Here is a 23538-nt window from a genome sequence, read left to right as displayed (position 1 = left end):
TTTCACTGTTAGAAACTTTCTTCTTAATTCTAGGTTGCTTCTCTCCTTGATTAGTTTCCATCCACTGCTTCTTGGCTTGTCTTCTGGTACTTTGGAAAATAGGTTGACCCCCTCTTCTTTGTGGCAGCCCTTCAAATATTGGAACACCGTTATCATGTTGCCCCTAGTCCTTCTTTTCACTAGACACACCTAGTTTCTGCAGCCGTTCTTAATGTTTTAGCCTCCAGGCCCCTAATTATCTTTGTTGCTCTTCTTTACACTTCTTCCAAAGTCTCAACATATTTTTTATATTGTGATGACCAAAACTAGATGCAGTGTCCCAAGTGTGGTCTTACTAAGGCTTTATACAGCTGTACTAATGCTGCATCTGATCTTGATTCTATCATTGTTAATGCAGTCTAGGATTGCATTGATTTTTTTGGTTGATGCCACACACTTGTTGGCTCATATTTAAATAATTGTTCACTAGGATTCCAAGATTCATCTCAGTTACTGCTACTGAGCCAGGGTTCTCCTAATCTGTACCTGTACATTTGTTTTTTCTTGCCTAAGAGAAGAACCTTACTTTTCTCTCCATTGATTTTCAGTTTGTTAGATAGGGCCCAATATTCACTACTGTGGAGATCCATCTTGATTTTAAGCCTATCTTCTAGGCTGTTGGTTATTCCTGCCAACTTAGTATCATCTGCAGATTTGATGAGTTCTCCTTCTAGTCCCTCATTTAGATCACTTATGAAGATATCGAATAGTGTGCCTGAAATGGAACCTTAGGGTAACCCACTATTTATTTCCCTTCATGTAGATGTAGTTTCATTAAGGACTAACTGCTGAGTGTGGTTTGTCGGCCAGTTACAAATCCATCAGGTGGTGGTGCTGTCTATCCCACATTTTTCTAATCAACTAAGGAAGTGGTTGTGGTTAACTTTGTAAAAATGCCTTACTGAAGTCCAAGTACAGTATGCCCACAACATTTTGCTGGTCCACTAGTTTACTCACTTTGTCAAAGAATGAAATAAGAGTTGTTCAGCATGATCTGTTTTTGACAAACCAATGCTGACTTCTGGTTATATCTTTGCTTGTTTTTAGGTGTTCTCAGATCTTTGTTTATCTTTTCCAGGATCTTACCAGGTGTTAATATCAGGTTAATTGGTTTGTAGTTAATTGGATCTGTTTTTTGAAGATGGGAACCACATCAATTTTTTTCCAATCCACTGGTGGTCCCCCAGTGCTCCAGGATCTTTAGAAGATATGGCTCAATAGTTCCAAGATCATGTCTGCCAGCTTCTTCAGAACTCTGGGATATAACTGATCAGGTCCTGGCAATTTGAACTGGTCTCTTACCATTTTCTTGCTTATTTTAATTTATATTCTAGATTGTCCTTTACAGTTCTATTTTTGGTAGGTTGGGCTGTTTTTTTCTTTTTGCATGAGCAAACATGTTTTTAAAAAAATGATGAAAACATTATGAAACTCTCTTGATACTTGGCATAGGGAAGTGCTTGCTTATAACTATTAGTTCATTTGTATACACATCTAATTTCATATGAGAACCAGTAATATTATTTTAATAATATTTATTGTTATTCATTTTTTCTATACACCTAAAATGTTGTACTAATATTCTAATGAAGTATTCTGGAATTTGGGACATCTAGTCTAAAGTCCCAATGCCGTAACAACTTACTATGGAAGATCTTATTAGCTTCCGTTATTTATTTTTAAAATACAAATAATAGTCCTCTTCATAAAGCATATGAGAGGATAAATGCAATAGATTATGTAATTAGAATAAGAGGAATAAACTACTTCTGATTTTAATTAACTCACTGAAGAATGTTGCGGCTGCTTGCTGCTGCTGGACCTGCCTGGTACTGGTGTTGGACCTGCCTGGCGTTGCTGCTGCAGATGTAATAAAGATGTTACACTTTTTTCCTCTTTATAAAATATGTTATATGTTCATATAGTAATTTATATGAATTGTGCTATCTAATAATTTATTGTAGCATGAGCTTTCTTAAGTATTACTTCATCAGAGTGTCCAGTGCCATTTAAATTTATGAGATCATGCAAGTTAAATATTTCATAATTTTCCAGAGCTTTAAAAATGACTTTAAAGTAAACACGTTTATAATGGAAATAGCCATATCTGGCTTGCCCACATTATTTTGAAATAATTATTCTTCAGTTATTCACACAAAAAATGGAAGGGCTTAATTTAATTGAAGTCAAAGCCTCCAATCCTAAACTTATAGTTAGAGGCAAAGCTGCATAATAAATTGAATTTTGTAAAAAGTACAATTTGTTGTGAACTAAGCATGGAGTTTTAATTATATTACAATGGTAGCAAAAATGAAGGGAACATTTATCACATTTATCATGGTAAACTAGATTCATGTCATGATGAGAGAAACCTATTTCTATAATTTATTACAATGCTCTCTTTGAGGGGTGATTTCTATAGAACATACATACATACATACATATATATATATATATATATATATATATATATATATATATATATATATATATATATATATGTATATGTATATATATGAATAAATATATAAATAAATATATAAATATATATATATAAATATGAGAAATACAACAATGGGAAAAGAAATCTACACTGGTTTGCAGCAAAAGATCGTTTATATGCACTTGTCAAAATTATAATACATAATATGTATGAAACTGAAGACTTTTTGAACAGAAAGTTCCTTTTTAAAATCATTCCATTTCAAGCATTTTCCAAACCTTTTAATATTTTTATAATATTACCAAGATTATTAACGTTGGTAATATATATATTTATATACTTTTTCTTATATTTATGTATTTGAGCTATTTATATAGTCACCCATCCAATGAGACTAATAGTAAGGATAAACTTCTCACCTTTTCTTTTTTTTTGCACAATCCGGATCTGGTTTTCATTTTGAAGATAGTTACTTTCTTTCACCAAAATCGGGAGGGGGGGGAAACAAACAAGATGTTCTTGCCTTAAATCAGCTGCCTTAAAAATCATTGTTGTTTTGGTGACTCTCTCTCAATACAGCTGCACTCAGATAATAATCACAACATTCACCCCTCCCCTCCTCTTTCTCCCTCCTTCCAAATATCCTTCTGCAGAGTCTATTTCCAATAAAAAAAAACCTTGTCCCCTTCAAGATGGAGTTACTCATTCTTTGAGAGGCAAATACATTGTATAAAAAATTCCTAGGACGGTGGGGGAGCAATAGTCAGGTATCATTCAGATTGTGATTCTATTTTATATTCAGCATTCTGTATTTTGCATCAATCTGATAAGGCTGCTTGCAAGAAACATCTTGTCCATGGTCTTGAAACCCCTTAAGTGTTGCACACAATCCACACCTTGAAAACCAAAATGTTGCCTAAACCCATTTCTCAGAATTTTCCAGTGTTATCGAATCCGACTTGTAATGAGGACATGAGGACATTTACATTTTTTCCATTCCACACATTAAAACAAAAAGGTCCTCCTGCAGGACCATACACTAGTTACAACCTATAAATAATTGTTACTATTTCCCTTTCCACAAGAAGTGGAGAACGGATCAGGAACTTTAGATCCTTGCTTCTTGTTAGTATCTCTGCTCAACCCAAATATATTTCTACTCATTTAATCACTTTTCTATGTTAAAAATTAATTTGGGAAAACCAGCCTGAAATGTCTGCATTTGCACTTGAGTTTAATGAACAGTAGTATATAATTATTCTTAAACTGGATTTCCCATCTAAGTATCAGATTTCTCTTCTGAGAGTTATTTTAGCACTATATACTCTCTCAGGAAAAAAAAATCAAAAATCCAGATAGTCTTTTTGTTCCTCACTCAGTTCCTTTCTTCCCCCGTTAGCTTTACTTAACAAAAAGAATTAACCTGTTATAATGCTTATCTATGGACAATTTCAAATTAACTTTAAGTGATTCAGTGACATAAAATCTATAATCAATGTAGAAATCCTAAAGTCATTCTATAAAATCCACAGAGCTAAGATTCACATTAAAACCAAATTAAAATTACTTAAAAAGCAACACAAGCTCTTGTAATTTAAATTCCTCTTCCCTCCATGCAACACCCAAGCAATCGCCCATATGTCTAGCTCCACCACTAGGAATGAAGTCTCTTCAGATGAAATCCAAGGTAAGTTTTACTAAAGAAAGTAGGACCCCATAGCAAAGAATTTTACCCACTATAGCCATTAAAGGACAAATCTTAAATATATATACTAACACTGTCCAGATTTTGTTATAATTTATTTTCCTTTCCACAATTCCTAATGACTACTTGAAGCTAGTGGTTTATCTTCATCCTTTGTTTTTAAAATAATCCAGTTCACTATCATAATGTAAAACAAACTCTTTCCTGTTACCCCAATACAATAAAACAGTCTTAACTACTCTGCTAAAGTAGTGGGGGTGATCGGGGCCTGTGGGGAGAGGTTATTCTACAAGAACAGGGAGACCCCCAAGATTTCCTGGGTTTCTTCCTCATATGCTTCCCAGGTAGGAAATAGCCCTCAATCTAAACACACAAAACAGGCATTCAGATCAAAGCAAGCAGTCTTTAAAATAGCAGTCTAAGTCTTTAAGATAGAGATAATCCACAGAGTTTTATAAGTCAAAATTATCATTTTGAATTGTACACAGAAAACTCCTGGAAGTCAGTGCACAGTCTGTAGAATCAATGCCACATGCCTGAATTGGCTCTTATTTGTCAACCAGCAAACCACCACAATCTCCAACCTATTTTTATGGAGCCTTGAAAGATAGTCCCAAATAAAATACATTGAAGTAATCAATTTTCAAACTGATAACCACATGCACTAATGACACAAGATAATTCTATCCAAAAAAAGGGATGGCAAGTGGTTTACCAGCCAAGGGCATTGACCAAGCAGTAACTTTAAGTTCATGAGGGTCCCCAAATCACATACCTGCTCCTTGAGCAGGGGAGTACAATCTGTTTTGAGTTACTGAAGGAGCAGACTTTGTGCCACTTGGTCTCTGAAAGAATAGTATTTTCATTTTGCATAGGATTCAATTTGCTTGAGGACTTTTAACAATCTCTAACTTGGCCAAAGGTAAAGATATATAATTTAGTATCATCCTCACAATATCTTATACTAAATTGATGGAGAACCTCTCCCAATAGTTTCATATATCGGTAGATATTTAAAACCGTGATAGAAACAAGCCCTAAGGCTACTTACTCAAAATTCAGGAAAAATCAGAGCCATTGTAAAATAGTACCACCTATCTATCACCATTGCATGGAGTTTAGGATACAATGGTCAATGACACAGAATATCATACTGTTTCTTTCCCTCAACATCTTGACAAAGAATTGCCCTAGTCCTCTCAACTGAATCTGCCCTCGCAAATTCCAATCTTAAGAGAACATGAGCAATATCATTAGTGAAATATCTATCACATTAGCCTATAAAATCATTCTTGCCAACAAGAAGCAAGCCACTTTAAACAGTGCCACCAGGTGACATATGGTTACTATGGCATTAATGGCATTAATAGCTTAGAAATATTAGTAATTTATTAGTCTTACTATTACAGTACACTGAAGAATCCACTGAGACTGGTAAACAGAGAAAAGTCATTGGTGAGCAATTCTGCCCAAGGACTTTTATTGCTGAATTCCATAGTTTAATGAGGCATGGGGAAGAACTGCATACCAGATTATTGGAAAAATCTTCAAATATCATTTGAAATGAATTATATCCATAAAGAACATGTAATAACTCCCCATCTTGAGGAAATCACAGGTGCTGATGAGCTACTTATTACCCAGGTAATGATCTAACCATGATATAGGATCAATCATAGTAACTTCCACATAACCCTGCTCAACTTAAATACTGCTCAAATTAAATACCAGAATGGATTTGGCTTTTTATTTTCTGGGGAAAAAAACCATGACTGGTACAAAAGGCATAAATTTCTTTCACAGATTTCATCCAAAGACATGGAGACCAAAGTCATCCTGTATCAAATGCTAGGAAGAATTCCTGCAGAGTGATTGAGTGACTGAGGAAAGGACTGTGCTGGGCAGCACACCTACAATTCCTAACTGTTTCTACAGCTCAGAGGCAATCATACCCAATTATCCAAATCAAAGACCTCTAGTCACTATCAATCTCTTACAGAATCATTACAGTCACAAACATCTTCAGGAGTTGCAACTGAAGTATCCAAACCTTGGAGCGCAAATATCAGACAGCAAATATTAAAAAGCATAGCAAGACCCCATAGCAAGATACAATTAAGGAAGAAAATATTATATAAACCTCAGTAGAGACTTCAATGAAGTGTTAGAATGCAAGGATTAAGGATAAACAGAAAGGTTCTTCCACCTCTCATTTATTAACTACATTAAGATAGTTTCTTTCAACATTTTGGTTTTTCCCCCAGGCTTGTTTCAGTCAGAGTTAAGTTACCATTAAAGAAAGCTACTAACATCTTTCTTATTTTGATCACTTATATCTAGCATTCCATCCAATAGTTTCCCAGCATCCCCACAATCTCTCAACAGAGCAACATCACTGCCTTATCCTACCCCATGTTTCATTAATGCATGCCAAGTCCATTTTCTCACTGACAATAAGGTCATGGGTGAGAATGTTTTTATTACATAAAGACTGCTACTCCACAACAGTAACCTAAGACCAAGGCACCTAGGAATCCAGCCTCCCAAACTCAAGGTATACATATTCAGGCTGAAACTGCCAACCCAATTAATCCTATCACATCTTCCTGTGTCCATCAAAGTACCTTCATGGTCTCCTAGCAGAAACTTTAGAGACCCCAACTCTGTTTCCCCTTGGCATTTAAACCACAAGTGACCATTACTCCAAGCAGGTTATCTTTCTATCCTAATTTTCCCTAACTTCAGCTTCTGATCTCCAACTTTTTATCATTATCAAGACCACCCCACATGGGAAAAAATCCTGAATCTTAGGCCTCTGATTTCCCTAAACTCCCAACACCAAAATATCCACAAAATGCAACTATTACCAATGATAAGCTATACTCTCCATACTTCCACTTCAGGTTGCTTCTCTCCCCCAATCACTAGTTGGAACTGCAAATCAGTAATATTTACTACGTTTTGGTCCAGTGTGCTGCCAAGGAACCATATTCTAAAACCAAAACATAGGAGGGCTATCATAAGCCCCCACTCTCTCAAGTGTCTCTTTGGTGGAAGGGATGATGCCACCACCTTGAACTATATCTTTTCTTGAAGAAGCCTTCTCTCATTCCAGCTATATTAGACAACTTGTCCCCAGACCCCAACATTTTTCCCCTTGGGATAGAATAGAATAGAATAGAATAGAATAGAATAGAATAGAATAGAATAGAATAGAATAGAATAGAATAGAATAGAATAGAATTTTTTTATTGGCCAAGTGTGATTGGACACACAAGGAATTTGTCTTGGTGCATATGCTCTCAGTGTACATAAAAGAAAAGATACGTTCATCAAGGTACAACATTTACAACACAATTGATGATCAATATATCAATATAAATCATAAGGATTGCCAGCAACAAGTTATAGTCATACAGTCATAAGTGGATAATATTGGAACCGGCTGCAGAAAGTCCTAGATGAATCTCACAGTTGCTCCAATGCAGGATTCTGCAGGATACAATTCTCTCCCCATGTTATTTAGTTTTTATGTAAAAGTGCTGGGGGTACTGGGGAATGTAAAAGGAAATTAAACTTTTATTTTACCACATATCACAAATATGTTTTACCAAAATAAAAACATATCAAATCAGTCTTTATTGCGATCAGAGGGCAGCATAAGGGGGTAATGAATAATCATTAGGAAGATTATATATAATAGGGGAGTATAAATATATAATATACAATAAAATATCTAAAAATAAAAAGCATATTGATATAAAAGGTAAATGTGGAAATCCAAAAGAAATTATGTGAAAAGTAAAACGTGTGTGTGTGTATAGTATAATAGATGTAACACAATCTAAAAGGAGGATAGGAATATTAGAAGGTATAGGAGATTGTGTACATAAAATGTGAGTGAATATTTATAACTAATATGGCAATCTGTACACCGAGTCTAATTTATAGTGCTAGATCAAATTCTGAATGATGTTGCACAGAATCTAGGATTGCAGTATGCTGTCTCAGGGTTAACATTTGAATATAGAGAAGGGCAAAATTGTTCCATTTACCCTGAATATGTATGTAGTAATGCTGGAATGAAGTCAAAATGTCTCTATAGTCAGAGCACTGGAGAGGCACATGTTCCATTTGTTCTATATGTTTAAAGTCACAAGAATATTGCCCTATTGGACAAAGTACATAATCTTCCTGTAATTATTCTGAAGAATGGCTGAGGAGAAGAAATGTGCTAGAGTGAAGCCGTTCTGTGCATAGGGATTTCCACCTCAGATATGCTCAGTACCCAATGTATTGGCAAAAAAGATTGGGGCCTAGGCTAAGTCAGTTTGATCATCTGTCACATACTGTTTGATAAATATTTTGTTCTCATCATAACCTTTAAAAAGAAGACTATGAGATTGTAGTTGCCACTGCCTGTTTCCATATACAATGGTAGTCATCAGTCAGTTTGTGGAGCAATACCAAAAAGAAAGAAAAAACTCTAATGCGTGCCTATAATTAAGCATTGCCTAGGCTCCACTTCAATAAATTCTGTCTACTGTTGCTAGTTGGCACTAGAGGCACGAATAGACTTTGAGAGCTGCTCTTAGAAATTTGGCTAGAAGAAAAGTCTAGTGATGTAACACTGGACAAGGGAGCCCACTGGCATCAGAGAAGCTGTACTAATGGTTTGGTACAACTACAATTCAGCCCAAAATTTCTATTGCTCAGTGAGGCAATTGTTAAGTGAATTTTGCCCAATTTTACGACCTTTTTTTGCCATAATTAAATGAATCACTGCAGTTGTTAAGCTAGTAACATGATTGTTAAGTAAATTTGGCTTCACCATTGACTTTGCTTGTTAAAAGGTGATCACATGATCCTGGGACAATCATAAATATAAGTCAATTGGCAAGCACCTGAATTTTGATCATATGATCATGGGGATGCTGCAAGCATGAATGGTCATAAGTCACTTTTTCAGTGCAGCTGTCACTAAATGAAATGTTGTAAGTCAAGGACTACTGGTAATTTGAGAGACAGGTATATAATGACTACCTCTTCTTAAAACACTTTATTTAAGGATAACAGATGAAGTCAATGTTTTTGAACAATATGGTATCCAGAGTTTTCTAATGTATGCAGAATGAAGAACCATCTTTAAGTCTTGAAATAGGAAACCAGCTTAATCTATGCCCCAGGAATGGTCCTTGGGTCTTTTGGCAAAAGCTATTACTTTGGTTTTCTGATAACTGCCTTCCAGCTGATATTGTTTGCAATAACGTTCTTGAGTCCTCAATTCTTAAAACCAATAGGCATTCTTGAAAGTATTATTGCCTCATTTGCATAGAATCCAAATGTGTCTTCCGGCACATTTGGCAGAGTGAAAGTCTGTATTATGGAGATGAATACAGAAATTAAAGCAGGAGTGGGCCAATATAATTGAAATCTTAAAGAAATGTTTTATTACAGGTAATCCTTGACATACAACTGGTCACTTAGTGGCCATTTCAAGTTACAATGAACTGTGTCCCCCACCCATCCTACATTCATGTAACTGCATTTTGGATGCTTGGCAACTCTTTGAACCACATTTACAGCCACTTGCAGCATCCAGCGGTCACATAGCCATGATTTATGACATGTTCACTGGAAACCAGTATTTACTTCCAGTTTCTGGGAAAAAATGTCCCAAAGCAAAAAATGAATTTGCTTAACAGCTGCAGACTTTGCTGTAAAAAAGGCTGTAAAATTGGGTCTGGTCACATGATGACCTGCTAATTGTGAGCTCATTTACAGTTTTAAATCAAGGAATACCTGTATTAACATTCTTTGCACATTGAAATAACAGAATAACGTTTTTTCCTTTCTGATATAATCTATCTGTATTATATGCAAAGATGGCATAGCTTCTCATTATATGGAGAAAGAGATCCTTAGATTCACAAAAATTTAATTTTCAGTACAGAAAATGCTTAGTTGGCCTAGCTGTGGGTTCTGTATAAAGTCTGTCTCCAATTCAATAAAACAATTTTTTGGTGATATTTAAATGTGGAACAACTTGTTTCCACATATAAGAGTCATTGCCTTCCTACCCAGTTTGCCAGAAAAGGTGAAAACCTGGCTCTGGAAAAGAATATTTGGGGAATATTAGGTTTTTGTTTATGATCTACTTTTGATGGTTGCTGCTATTGTTAATTGGTATTGTTACTGCTTTGGGTTGATGTGTTTAAAATTTATTTCTGTTGTAATGCTTCCTGAAGACATTTTCTAGCAAAGCAAATTAATATTTACGTTTCAAAGCCCAACTTAGAATTTATAAAGCAGCAGCAGCAAAAAATGCCATAGGGAATTCAGAGCCATGACTGTTCATAACCTACAATTATCTTATATATCAGAAAATATGATGCTGATTTGGACAAGTGAAATTAAGCAAAACCATTCTCTCCCCAATTACCTATATGGGGAAGTGAGCAGCATTGTTTTATAATTCTGCACTAGCAACCTCATGTGTATATTTTAATCCATTTAACTACATAAAGGGGTTGTTCTTTTTAAAGTTAGCCTGTCTCCAGTACTTCAATGAAATGGTTCCTACTTTCAACATTTAAAACAATTATTTAGAAAATTTATTAGTACTCAATTGTACAGTAGCAACACAAGGAATAAAGGCTGTATCCTTACTCCAATTTTTACATATGTTATCACATCTCAATAATGGCAATTTTCACCCACCAAAACTATGACAGATCCCTTTCAGTTTTCCTGTGTGCTGACAACATGGTTATTTTATTTTATCTATGACAGGAATGCAATGCATCCTTAGATCCTTTGCTCAATATTGTAAAAAAAGAAACATTGATAAGTTATACCCCCCTCCCCCAAATTCTGACCTGAACAAAAGATTTAAAACTCATAGTTGATTATTATATGGGACACTAGTGGAGCCTTTACAGTAACCTAACTGCAAATGAGAGGATATAGTTCAAGTTATTTTATGATTGATCATGCAGGCCTCTAGTTAGGTATGTAACATGCTTTAAGACTATAACTAGGAATTACAAGGATAGAAGCCAGGATTTGCATCATTATTTTTAATTACTGCCTAAACTTCTCTTTGGGGGACGTGGTGGCTCAAGGGACTAGGACACTGACCTTGTCGATCGAAAGGTTGGCAGTTCAGTGGTTCGAATCCCTGGTGCTGCCGTGTAATGGGGTGAGCTCCCGTTACTTGTCCCAGCTTCTGCCAACCTAGCAGTTCGAAAGCACGTAAAAAAATGCAAGTAGAAAAATAGGGACCACCTTTGGTGGGAATGGAACAGTGTTCCGTGCGCCTTTGGCGTTGAGTCATGCCGGCCACATGACCACGGAGACGTCTTCGGACGCACTGGCTCTTCAGCTTTGAAACGGAGATGAGCACTCCTAGAGTTGAGTGATGAGCCCCCTAGAGTCGGGAACGACTAGCATGTATGTGCAAGGGGAACTTTTACCTTTACCTTTAAACTTCTCTTTAACCCAACTGGGCTGACATCTCTCTTTAACAGAAGTAACATTCAGCCTACTTAGAAAACCTGGCAGCCTATGGCTTCTCTAGTGAGGCAATACAAAGGATGTGATATGACCAAACAAAAAGCTTACTGTATTTATTTAATGTATTTACTGTATTTAAACTCCATGTACATTACATGGTAGTACTCCAAATTGAAGGTGACTCAGGTATGGTGACCATGAAGAAGGCACACTGGTCCAGAAATGTGTGTAATAGGCACACACCTCGCAGTTGTGCAAAGGTGCTCGTGATTATATTGAGGAATCACAAGTCCAGACAATTCTCCATATTACACATCAGTTCTATTTGGTTGTAATTACCACAACCACTACCAGCTATGCTAAGTCTCCAAGAACCTCTGAACCAAATACCACTCCATCTTGTCAAGGTTCAGTTTTAGCCTGTTGATCCCCATCTAGGCCTCAACACTCTCCAGGCACCATAAAAAGGCAGTCATGGCATGGCTCAACTCAACTCACCACAAGCAGAGATGTAAAACTATCATCAGCATACTGATGAAGTCTTACCCATGGTGATAGGTGATCTTACTCAGAGGTTTCATGTAGAAATTAAACAGAAGCAGAGAAAGCACTGACATCTGCAGAACCCTGTATAGCAGGATCCAAGCTCTCACTGCCAATTAACATCGGTTGAAAACGGCTTCAGAGGAAGGAAGAGAACCAGGACAACTCTCAGCCCCTTGAGTCATTCTAGAAGGATACCATGGTTTATGGTATTAAAAGCTGTTGAGAGATCAAGTAGAGCAGGGACAGGTGCACTAACCCATCCTGCTCCCTCCAAAGATTACCAAAAAACACAACCAATACCATTTCTTTCACATATCCAGGCCTGAATCCCAACTGAAAAGGGTGCAAATAATCAGTTTCCTCCAGAATCTTTTGGGGCTGCAGCAGGATCACTTTCTCAATAACTCTTTCTCTATATATATAGATAACATCCTTACATTTGTACAGAAAAAGGGAAGATGTTAAAACATAGAAAAAGTGCTTTGAAATATAAAATACTGATGGTAGTTGATCCTATAAATCAGTGAATTCCAGCTTTTATATAGTATATATACTTTTATATAGTATATATATATAATATGCCATGATTGATAAGAGAATCCATTTTCCCCAATCAGTGTTTTTGCCAGAAAACAGAGGTAAATGCCAGAAACTGGCAAAAAATGTTGCAAATTGCAGTCATGTGACAGCAGGATGCTGCTAATGGCCATAAAGGTGAGCCAGTTGCCAAATGCCCAAAATGTAATCACAACATCACAGGGTGCGTTGTGGCTGTTATAACTCCAAAAACAGATAATAAGTAGCTCTGAGACGATCTGATACAACTTTGAATGATTGTTAAGTGACAAGACACAAGACATTCTTGTAGCAGCTAGAAAAAAGTCAAGGATTAGCTATGCAATTCTATATATAAATAATATTCTCTATTAATAAAATCAAACATTATGTAATTTAGATTACAGTTTTTAGAGAACTACAAATATTGTTAATACTTTTACTGCATATCGCTCACTACTCCGGGTAAAAAGCTCCCACGGAAATATACAAATAGTTCCTTATTCCATTATACACACAATATGAAATCACAGTTGCCAGTTAGCCAATGAACGCCTTCATTCACACCAAGTTCTTCACAAGAATCTACGATTTTGTAATGTACTGGCAGATCATATGTGGGGATCCAAATAGTGTGGCCTTTTGTGACTGACAGATGGAAACTTTGGTCAATACCCAGATTTTTAAGTGTCATCTAAGACTTTCTGGTATGGCACCTAGTGTGCCAATAACCACTTGGAGTGGCCAGTTTATGCCATAATTTTTAACTTAAATTTTCAAATCTTGATATTTTGTGATCTTCTCATTATTATTCCATTGTTATATCAAAAATATTTTAATGAAGTTAAGGTAATTTTATAAAATCAACACTTGTAACAGAATGAATTTTCAAACTCTTTCTACAGAATCAGCCAAACTGCTAGAGTTGACCCAATTCCTTTTAAATGACAGTTGAAGAATTGCTAGGTACAGGAAAAAAGGGAAGAATAGTAGAATCTCAAATAAATTTTTGCACATTTTAAATTATAACAATGTATTTCCTTACTGTGAAGGGCATAGGATCTTAAATATTTTAAGTACAGATTTTCTAAACTAGAAAGCAGGGCAATGGAGAATGGAGATTCAGTTTCTTATTATTAGTTACATCAGAGAAAGTATCTAGAAAGCAATGTTCTACCCACGCTACATACAAGGTAATCTTAATATTTATGTGTGTTTTCCATGAGAAGAGTATCTGGATACATAAAAAATATCGTAGTCTGAGTGATAGAAACATATGGTGTCCTGGCAAGAGAAACAAACTTTGAAAAATCGAATTGTGCAGCTAATGAACATATTAGTAGCAGCTAATACACGTGAGTGTACACACACACACACACGATTTTTTAAAAGATTGCTAGAAAGTCACTAACCATGCAACTATAAAACACCCACACCCCTAAAATAGAGAAAAATACAATTTGATCTTTTTGCAATCACTGAAGCAACTCACACTGGGCCAGTCATAAATCCATATGTTGTTTTAACCATTTAGTCCTGTCCTGCTGTTGGCGACTTTATAGGCAAGTGCCTTGCTACCCTGTCAAGCGTAGCTTCTTTCAATTGTTGTTCAACTTTGTATCAGATTTGATTTTATCAAGCCAGCATGTTCTTTCTTGCCCCTTCTTCTTGTTCCACTAACCATTCCCAGCATCATTTTCTTCTCCAATGAATTTGCATGCATGGCATGGCCAAAGTAAATCAGACATAGTCTTATGATTTTAGCTTCTAGTGATGTGTCTGGTTTTATATGATTTAACACCTCTCTGTTAATTACTCTGGGTGACCATGGTATATGCATAAATCCATATGGATATCTTTTAGTTCTATTCCAGGCCTCCATTCAATGATGAGTACTGAAAAACGGTATATACCACCAAATACCTAGCACTTTTAACTTCTAAATAATAGCAGCGATCATCACTTTCTATAACATAGTAAATGGCTTTAGGATCCTGTTGAAAAAAAATATCTTTCTGTAAAATACATACAATACATGGATATGCTTATAACTCTGAAGAGCCTAATAAATACATAAATAAGTTAACTTATTTCCAAATTTGCTAGAAAAATGCATGGCAAAAAAACCTCATCCCTGGGTTCTTAACTCTTACGTAGACTAACACTGTTATAATAAAATCAAAGCAACTGGAATTCCACTGCATGTAGGATAAATCTTAGGATTCAGGTACTTTTCAATAAAGAGCTTTTTCAAGAGGCATTTATAGACAAATATATCTAAAATGACCTACTTTGATTTTACTTGAACATTAAATGTATCAATCATTTACCATAGACCAGTTAAAGGCCTGCAAGCTTTCTTTTTACTTTGCCTACTCTCTCTAACATAAATTTCTAATGTACAAGAAACCCATCTACCACTGCAACTTTTATTTTCATTATTATTCCTCAAAATGTTGGTTTATAAATGGAAATTCCCCAATTAAGAAAGCAGAAAAAAGATTTGGGAATCTTTTTAGAAGATAATACATGAAACAGCTGGGATACAATAAGAAATATCATACATTATACAGTACATAAACAAAATTAACAAATGTTTTTGAAAAGGGGAACTGATTCTTGGTAATAGCAGCAAACAGGAAATACCCCTAGTATTTAAAATAAAATACTGCATGAACAGTATCAATCTATGCATTTATAGCAAGCAGTACAATTTAATTGCCATGACTTACAGCTAAGATATTCTATTCTACTTTATTATTTTTATCCACTATATTATAATCAAACTCAGTTGTTCCAAATTTTGTATTTCAGATTTAACATAATCCAAGTCAATATACAGAATGCTATCTAGTATGTTTTCCACAACAGTTTCTGTTTACTGCTGCATTCAAACTTGAAGAAGTTTGAAGATTGAACTACAACAAAGACATATTTAGGACTGAAGAATAATCAGTTGTGGAAATTATACTTTAAAGATAACTGCATCTGAAAATCTATTTCCTCCAGAGGAACTAAGTTTTAAGAACGATTAGGGTGACTTGACTGCTGGTATCCTGAGAAAGTAAAATAAAACAAATGAAGAAATAAGCATACTAGTGAGAGATTACACAAGAAATTCGGACACATTGAGAACAGGAGAGAGAGAGGGGGAAAGAAAGAGAATTCCAGGACAATTATTACTATAAGATTGGTCAGATACAATAGCAAAACAGCATATACTGTGTGGAAGTTCAGGATAATAAGCCACTTGGTATAACTGTACAATACAGGGATATCTAGAATGGATATAAATAGTTAAAATATCTATTGAACAAGATGCTATATATGCACACATATCTGATTCTATTTAACACTGGATTTACTTAGGATAAATGGTGTAACTGTGTTCAGTCTGGCTCATTGCACACAAAGATGTGCCTAGGCTGCAGTTTCTCTCTCTCTTATCTGATGAAGTAGACATTATCCATCTCAAGAAAGCTTATGCCATAATAAATACAAAACCTTATAATGTGGGTTTTAGAAGGCTCCTTTTTGATACCATAAATCGTCCCTCTTGAATAAGTTATTAAACACCCTTCTTACTAGTCAAGGTAATTAAAAAGGCACTCCCCTAAGAAATGTCCCTTCCTCTCTATTCAAACGTAGTTGTATGGATTAAATGCAGCCAACCATTCTTAGCATGCATCCATGAGAGAAGTTTCTCCACAGAGGTAACAAAGCTGTTACGAGGCACACAGAATTGGGTAACACTGAATAAGAAATAATTCATGGGGAAGTCGAAGAAAGAGTTCTTAGTAGGTAGCAGGAGTACAAAATAAGGGGGAAAAAATTTACAGGAGGGTGCAGTAGGAAGCAACGTGAATGCGCAAGAGAAGCTGCGTGGGATGAAGCGAATTCGCAGGGGTTTTTTTTCCTACGGAGATGAGGAGGAGGAGTTCAGAATAGAAAGAAGTGTGCTTTCAGGAATGCAGGTGGGAAAAGCGGACATTTCACGGGCGAAAAAGGAGCATTAAGCATTATTTGCCTGGCTGGGGTGGGGCACTGCAGGGAAGAGGTCACCAATGGGTGAAGGGAACTACCGGAAAGGCGGGGGAAGCCTCAGTTGAGGAGAGAAAATGCATGCGGTCCCGGGGGAGGGAGAGGGGGGTGCTGCTGCGGGGAAAGGCGATCGGATCGCCTCCGGAGGGAGCGGGGACCATGTGAAAAAGGACGTCATTACCGCCGATGGGGAACTATGGGAAAGGGGGGCTGCTAGGCCGGGGAGAGGAGGAGGAGGAGGAGAGGAAACCCCTGACGCAGAGGGTCTTGGCGCTCTGTGAAGGCCTGACGCGAAAGGAGGAGGAGAGCAGCGCCTGCCGTTTCCGCAGGCGGAAAAGACGAGGCGGAGGGAGGACCTCCCTTTTCTTTTAATAAAAGAGAAACCCGCCTTCCCCCTCATCCCTTTTAACTGTCCTCGAATATTCAGCCAAGGCCCGCGGAAGGTGGACGCGGAGAGACCCGGCGGCCCCTTACCATGGTGGCGGGAGGGTGTTGAGGGCTTGCCCGCAGCTAAATCCACAGCCGAGTGCCAAGCCGCCTCTTCGTCGTCGTCGTCTTCTCTCGCTACTGCTGCTGCCACCGCAGCGCACGACTGCTTCCTGCCTCGCTTGCCTCGCTCGCTCGCTCTCTTTCTTGCCTGCCTGCCTGCCTCCCCTCGCGCCTCTACCTCGCGCTCGGCTGTTATTTGGTGCAAGGCCGGAGCGGCTCGTGGCGGTTCCCGACGGTTTTAACTGCTGCAGTGGCTCGCGCTGACCCGCAACCTGGAGAAGGGGGAGGGGGAAAGGGGAGGGGGGGAGAAAAAGAGAAGGAGGCGGAGACGAGACGAAGGAGCGAAGACGCGAACGAGCAAGCAACAACAAAGGGGAGGTGCTTCCCAACATCCGGGCAACTCCCTCCTTTCCTCCAAGCAAGGGACCAAATTTACATACGCCGAAGGGCCGAAAGGGAACGTGCGTGTGATGTCACACGGGCGAGAAGAAGACTGAGGGAAGGAAGGAAGGAAGGCGCGCAGGGGTGGGGGGAGGGGTTGGGTAGACAAGCGCAGAAAATGGAAGCGATGGTGCAGGCGAGGCCGGCGTCAGTTGGAGTGCCTGGGAGGAAGCCCATGCTGTATGGAGAAATGCTGCTTTCGCTGCGGCCCATTTCTGAAGCAACACAAAATGTTAGGGAGGCGAAAGGAGGCTGTGGCTCCTCAACTGAGGGGAGGAGAGGCGAGGGTGAGATGTCTGCTGCCGCAGTACGTAATAACAGGCACTTCAACCGACTTCGTCCTCTTAAATTCAGACTTCTGCATCTAGGGGGATGCTAGTGTAACTATTCCTCCTCTCCATTTTAGTACCATAAAATATACTTGGAGGAGAACAAGAAGATTTTCCGGCAAACTTTTAGGAGCCTGGGGTTCGGGGGAGAAAACTGCACGGAAAGCAAAAGTTTGTTGCAGTGGCAGCTAGTCCACTTAAAGTTGAGGATGATACTTGTCCTTGGATGGTCTCCAGGGGCTCCATTCTACGAAGTATTTCTTTTACTTATTTCTTTAGAGGTCAGCCAATTAAATTGATGTCTATTTCTTCCCAACTTGTAAAATGTGACTGGATTGGCTAACATAAGAGTTTTTTTAAAAAAACAGCAAAATAAAAGAGCCAGAAAAAAAACCAATCTAATATGGCGCAAGCTAAGGCAAAAAAAACCCCACAACCAAATATATTTGACACTAAACCATTTAATGGATGTCCCAAAGGTGCTTTTTCAAGAGGCAAGTGGCCTTTGCTTTTTCTTTGAAGACATTTTGCTTCTCATCCAAGAAGCTTCTTCAGCTCAGAGCTGTGAGCTGAAGAAGCTTCTTAAATGAGAAGCGAAACGTGTTCAAAGGAAAAAAACAGTCCAGTTGCCTCTTGAAAAAGCACCTTTGGGATAACCAAGGCCTGGATGACTGAGAATCTCCATAGACGTTTAATGGATGAGCTCATCTTAATCGGATGCTTGGAGGGAACATCCACATTTTAAAAGTCTCATGGAAGGCTTCCAAGGGTATGCTGTTCCAAAGGGCAGGAACAGAGATAGAGAAGGTACTGTCTGGCTAGATTAGATGGTATTGATTCATGGAAAGAGCCTGAAGTGTGCCTACTCTTCAGATATCATGGGATAGACAGATACAATTGGAGGTTGGAGTCTTGCAAATAACCCAGCAGTGCTCCTTAAAGGACTTTGTGGGTGGCAAACAGCACCTTGAATTGCACTAGAGGCTAATAGACCAGGAGAGCTTACAAAGTAGAGATGTTAAATAGCTGTATTGTGATATGTGTATAACTAGCCATTCTGCTGATTTCTGGACCAACCGAAGCTTCCAGATGGTCTTTAAAAGTAGCTCCATGTTGAGCACATTATAGCACTTAGAATTGCATATGCTTGAGGGTTTCTGCCTATCTTACTAGATCTGGCAGGGTGGGCATGATCTGATTCGTGTCAGTGAAGCAGTGTTACCTAGTGAGGCCTTGGAAGCATGCCTTTTCTGTTATGGCATCTGCCTTGTGTAACAGCTTCCCATCAGTGATTTGGATGATCGTGATCTTCTTGGCCTTCAGGAAAGTGGTAAAAACTTGGCTTTTCCCTCAGGCATAGGGCCAGGATGTTCATAGAACTATAAGGGAAAGGGTATTAGAATGGTGCAGGTCATTCAACACGAACAGATGTAAATTGATGCATATTGGTGCCAAAAGTCCTCACTATAAACTAATAAGATCAGATTTAGCAGTGATTGCTAAGGAAAGAGATTTTGGGATATCTGTAACAGTAAACAGTTAAATAAAAGTGTTCCTGCAGTATGCATCCACTGTGGGGGGGAAAGGCCAATAGCATGGGAGGACAATAAAAAATGATATTGAAAATAGAGATACCACAACCATAATATCCTTGTATAAATCAAATGTGCAATCTCATCTGGATTATTGTATGCAGTTCTGGTCACTGCCCCTCAAAAAGAAATAATGGAGCTAAAGAAGGTTCAGAAGAGGGCAGTTAAGACGACCAAGTGGCTGGAACAGCTTCCAAAGGAAACATTGCAACATTTTGAGATTTTTAATGTAGAAAGGAGGTAAATGAGAGGCAGTATTATTGAGTTGTACTAAATTATTAATGATATGTATAAAATGGACAAGGAAAAACTATTTTCCCTTCCCAAAATACTAGAACCAGAGGTCAGCCCATTAAATTAAATCTTGGAAGTATTAGGACAGAAAAAAGAAAATAGTCTTTTACACAATGTCTAATGCAGGGCTGAAATGCTACCGGATCGGGTGAATAGGTAGCGGGGATTGGGGCTGGTTCACTGAACCGGGAGCAATGGCTGGCTGGCCACGCCCCCAAATCAGTCCATGGCCCACAGTCCTGCCATGCTTGCCTGCCTTCCACACTGCCTTCCCAGCGTCCTGGTGTCCCGCTTGCAAAGGCAGACAAGCGGAACCCCACATGGGAGGCAAGCAAGCATGGCAGGGCTGCGGGGAAGAGAGTAAGCTGCTACCTCCTTCCCTGCAGCCCTGCCATGCTTGCCTGTCTTCCACGCTGCTTTCCCGGCGTCCTGGTGACCAGCTTGCTAAGGCAGGCAAGCAGAAGCCTACGTAGAAGGCAGGCAAGCCTGGCAGGACCGCAGGGAAGGAGCTAGCAGCTTACTCGCTTCCCTGCAGCCCTGGCATGCTTGCCTGCCTTCCACGTGGGCTTCCACTTGCCTGCCTTCGCAAGCGGGACACCAGGAAGGCAGTGTGGAAAGCAGATAAGCATGTGAATGTGCTGCCGCCATCGCTGCCCTGTTCCATGCGCCAGCTGCGCAAGTGCACACCATTTATTTCATTAATCAGTGGCTGCTTGGGTGTGGGCTTGTGCAGCCAGCACATGGAACAGGGCGGTGATGGCGGTGGCACATTCAAGAAGGAGAACAGCTCTGGCAACTTTTGGGGGCTTGCCTTCCTTGGCAACCAGCCACTGGAGGAAGGTAAGGACACGCCGTGTGGCGAAGAGAGAGCAGGCGGCGGCTCCAGGGCAAGGCTGGTGTTCGGGAATGCACCATTCCCCATGCATTCTGGTTGAGGCAGGTCCTCAGGGAATGGCGCATCCCTAGACCCCGAACCAAGACGAAGGGCAGGCGGCTCTGGGGCAAGGCCACGTTCAAGAAGGGGAGCGACTGGAGACGACTTCCGGTATCCAGCGGCAACGGACGTCTGGAAGGCTTCTCCTGCCTCCAGCGCCCGAATCCGGCCGCCGCCGAGGCCCTCAGGGGCCAGGTGTTCCGAAAAGGACACCTGCCGCACGGACGGCTCGCCAGGGGTCTCCCAGCCGACATACAGGACTGTGGGGACCGATGCTGGCGCGTCCTAGGCTCGGCGGGGTTCGAGGCCACAGGCCGCGCCATTATTTTGGTCGCCGCTTGCCGCTGTGCCCCGTGACACCGGGCCATTGGATTTATAACTGCAGCAGCCTGGTGGTGAACAGGGCACGGAGAAGAATTGAGGAGGAGAAGGGAAGGGAATATCGGTAAACGTGAGTGGAGTGCTCCGGAGTGCGGGGGGGTTTTCTCTCCCCTGCGGTTGGAAGGAGCACGAGTTATTCTGGAGAGAGGAGAACTTAAAATAAGAAGATTACCGGTTTTGTGGAGCTCTGGAGAGAAGAGGTGATGGAGAAATTTAGGAGGGAAGGTTTGAGGCCCCTCCTTCTGGGGAACAGTGGTGGCGCCCAGCTTCCGCCTTCACTATGAGAATTTTGATGACATCACTTCCCTTCGGCTTCCTGGTTGACTAACTGTACTCTGGACTCGTTGCTCCTGTGAGTGCCCCCTGGTGGATCCGGAGGAAATTACAAGGATACCGTGCCTGCCTGAGGATTTTGTATTTTTTTCTCCTTAATGGCAAAAGGTCAGAGACCAACTGCTGGAGAGATGGAGAGAATTTTGGAAAAGTTATCTAATATGGACAAGAAATTGGATGAAATAAGAGCAGAAATTGTGACTATCCAAAAGGATTTAAAGGATACTCAACAAGTTTCAGCAGAAAACAAGCAGAAAGTGGAAGGTTTGAGGGTGAGATGCGGGCAGTGCAGAAAAGAGAGGAGACGACAGGCAATGCTGTGCTTGGACTACAGATGGATAAAATGTCTTATTTCCTTAGGTTTCAAAATTTGGAAGAAGTGGACCAAGAAGACTTGAGAGATGTTGTGACTAAATTGTTGGGAGAATTTCTTGGGAGAGGTGTTGATTTCATGAATTGGGATGTGGATCGAGTTTATAGAGTTAATTCGCAATATGCACGCACGCATGCAGTTCCCAGAGAGGTTCATGTCAAATTTGTGAGAAGAGAGACGAGAGATGAAATTCTTAGAAAACATAGGAGTGGGGCACTGATTTACAGGGGCAGGGAGATAGCCATTCTGAGGCAGATTCCCAGACAGGTACGTGAAAAAAGAAAGAAATATTATTTTTTGTCAAGCAAATTGTACCAGAAGGAGTGGGCTTCAGATGGCTGATGCCAGAGGGATTGATGATTTTCCGGGAGGGCATTACGAAAAAATCAGTACAATTATGGAGGCTACGGCCTATGTGGAGGAACACAAAGCCTTCCTGGAATCAGATGACCCAGGAATTGAAGAAGGGGAGGTTATAGATCATGGGGCTGAAGCGGCTGCCGCTGTTGCGGCCCTGGAGTTGGGTCAGGCTGAACCCAGAGTTCTGAGATCCAAAACTAGGAAGTGATAAAGATATTTGGGATTGTGTTGGTTTTCCTTATTCTCTTTTGTACGATATTCTGTTTATTCTTGACTCTTCTTTATTACGTATTTAAAATTTGCAAACTTAGCTACTTCGTGTCACCTGCTTGCCTTATGGCTGTTGTATGTGTTAAAAAATTTGAGTAAAATTCTTATTTTAGATAAGAAAAATGAAAATTTACCATACCTGATATGTATTTGTATAAACCTTTTTTGACTAATAAAAACTTTTTGAACAAAAAAAAGAAGGGGAGCGACTGGTAACTTTCGTTTGCAAGATGCCTGCAGCCGCTGCATCTTTCAGCACAAGAAGCGCATCCAGGCCCACCCAAAAAAAAGAGAGGCTGCAGCTGCAGGCATCTCACAAAAAGGAAAAAGGCAGACTAGAAATTTTAAAAGTTTTTCTACCGGGTTCTATGGCCATGGCTTGGTGGGGGGTCTTGTGACTGAGCGGGCATGGCTGTGAATGACATCGAGTTGGCCACCACCACCACCAAGCCACACCCAAAGAACCATTAGGGAAAAATTTTAGATTTCACTCTTGGTGTAATGTAGTATTCACTAGTACAGGAGTCCCCAACCTTTTTGCATTGTCTCTGCTTCTGTTAATCTTAACAATTTGTTGTTTTCTTTGACCGCATTTCTTGCAATAGTTTGTTTTTCTGTATGCACATTATATATCATATACATCATAAATTTTCTCATTCTCATTTTTGGAGCAATTATGCTCTTTTCTACAGTTTGCTCATTCACAGTTTCTTCCAACCAGTTTCAGCTATAGCAAGAGTTCCTACAAGTAGCAATCCTTTTTAACATTAACAGAATAACAGAGTTGGAAGGGATCTTGGAGGATTTCTGGTCAGACCCCCCCCTGCTCAAGCAGAAGATCCTATACCATCTCAGACAAATGATTGTCCCATGTTTTCTTAAAATCACCAGTGGTGGA

The 23538-nt window shown here is 39.4% G+C and overlaps 1 protein-coding gene across 3 annotated transcripts in view; it reads right to left on the bottom strand.

The window, feature by feature from the left end:
• The window catches only part of PPP3R1 (protein phosphatase 3 regulatory subunit B, alpha), a 39579-nt gene extending 21870 nt beyond the window's left edge, over positions 1-17709 (bottom strand). Inside the window, exons 1-2 of one of the 3 annotated variants that reach the window (XM_058182163.1) lie at positions 17319-17709; positions 1828-1899 (exon numbers count right to left, since the gene is read on the bottom strand). In XM_058182163.1, the coding sequence (XP_058038146.1) occupies positions 1828-1899; positions 17319-17321 (75 nt within the window). In that variant the 5' untranslated portion in view covers positions 17322-17709. Of the gene's footprint in view, positions 1-1827; positions 1900-2901; positions 2956-17318 lie in introns of those variants that run through there. The other 2 variants (XM_058182152.1, XM_058182172.1) reach the window with 2 other exon arrangements.
• Between the last annotated feature and the right edge of the window lie 5829 nt (positions 17710-23538).

The sequence above is a fragment of the Ahaetulla prasina genome, chromosome 1 (genome assembly GCF_028640845.1).
Source record: "Ahaetulla prasina isolate Xishuangbanna chromosome 1, ASM2864084v1, whole genome shotgun sequence".
Lineage (NCBI taxonomy): Eukaryota > Metazoa > Chordata > Lepidosauria > Squamata > Colubridae > Ahaetulla > Ahaetulla prasina.
The sequence above is the reverse complement of the archived record's forward strand: the minus strand, read 5'-3'. Positions and strand labels throughout refer to the sequence as shown.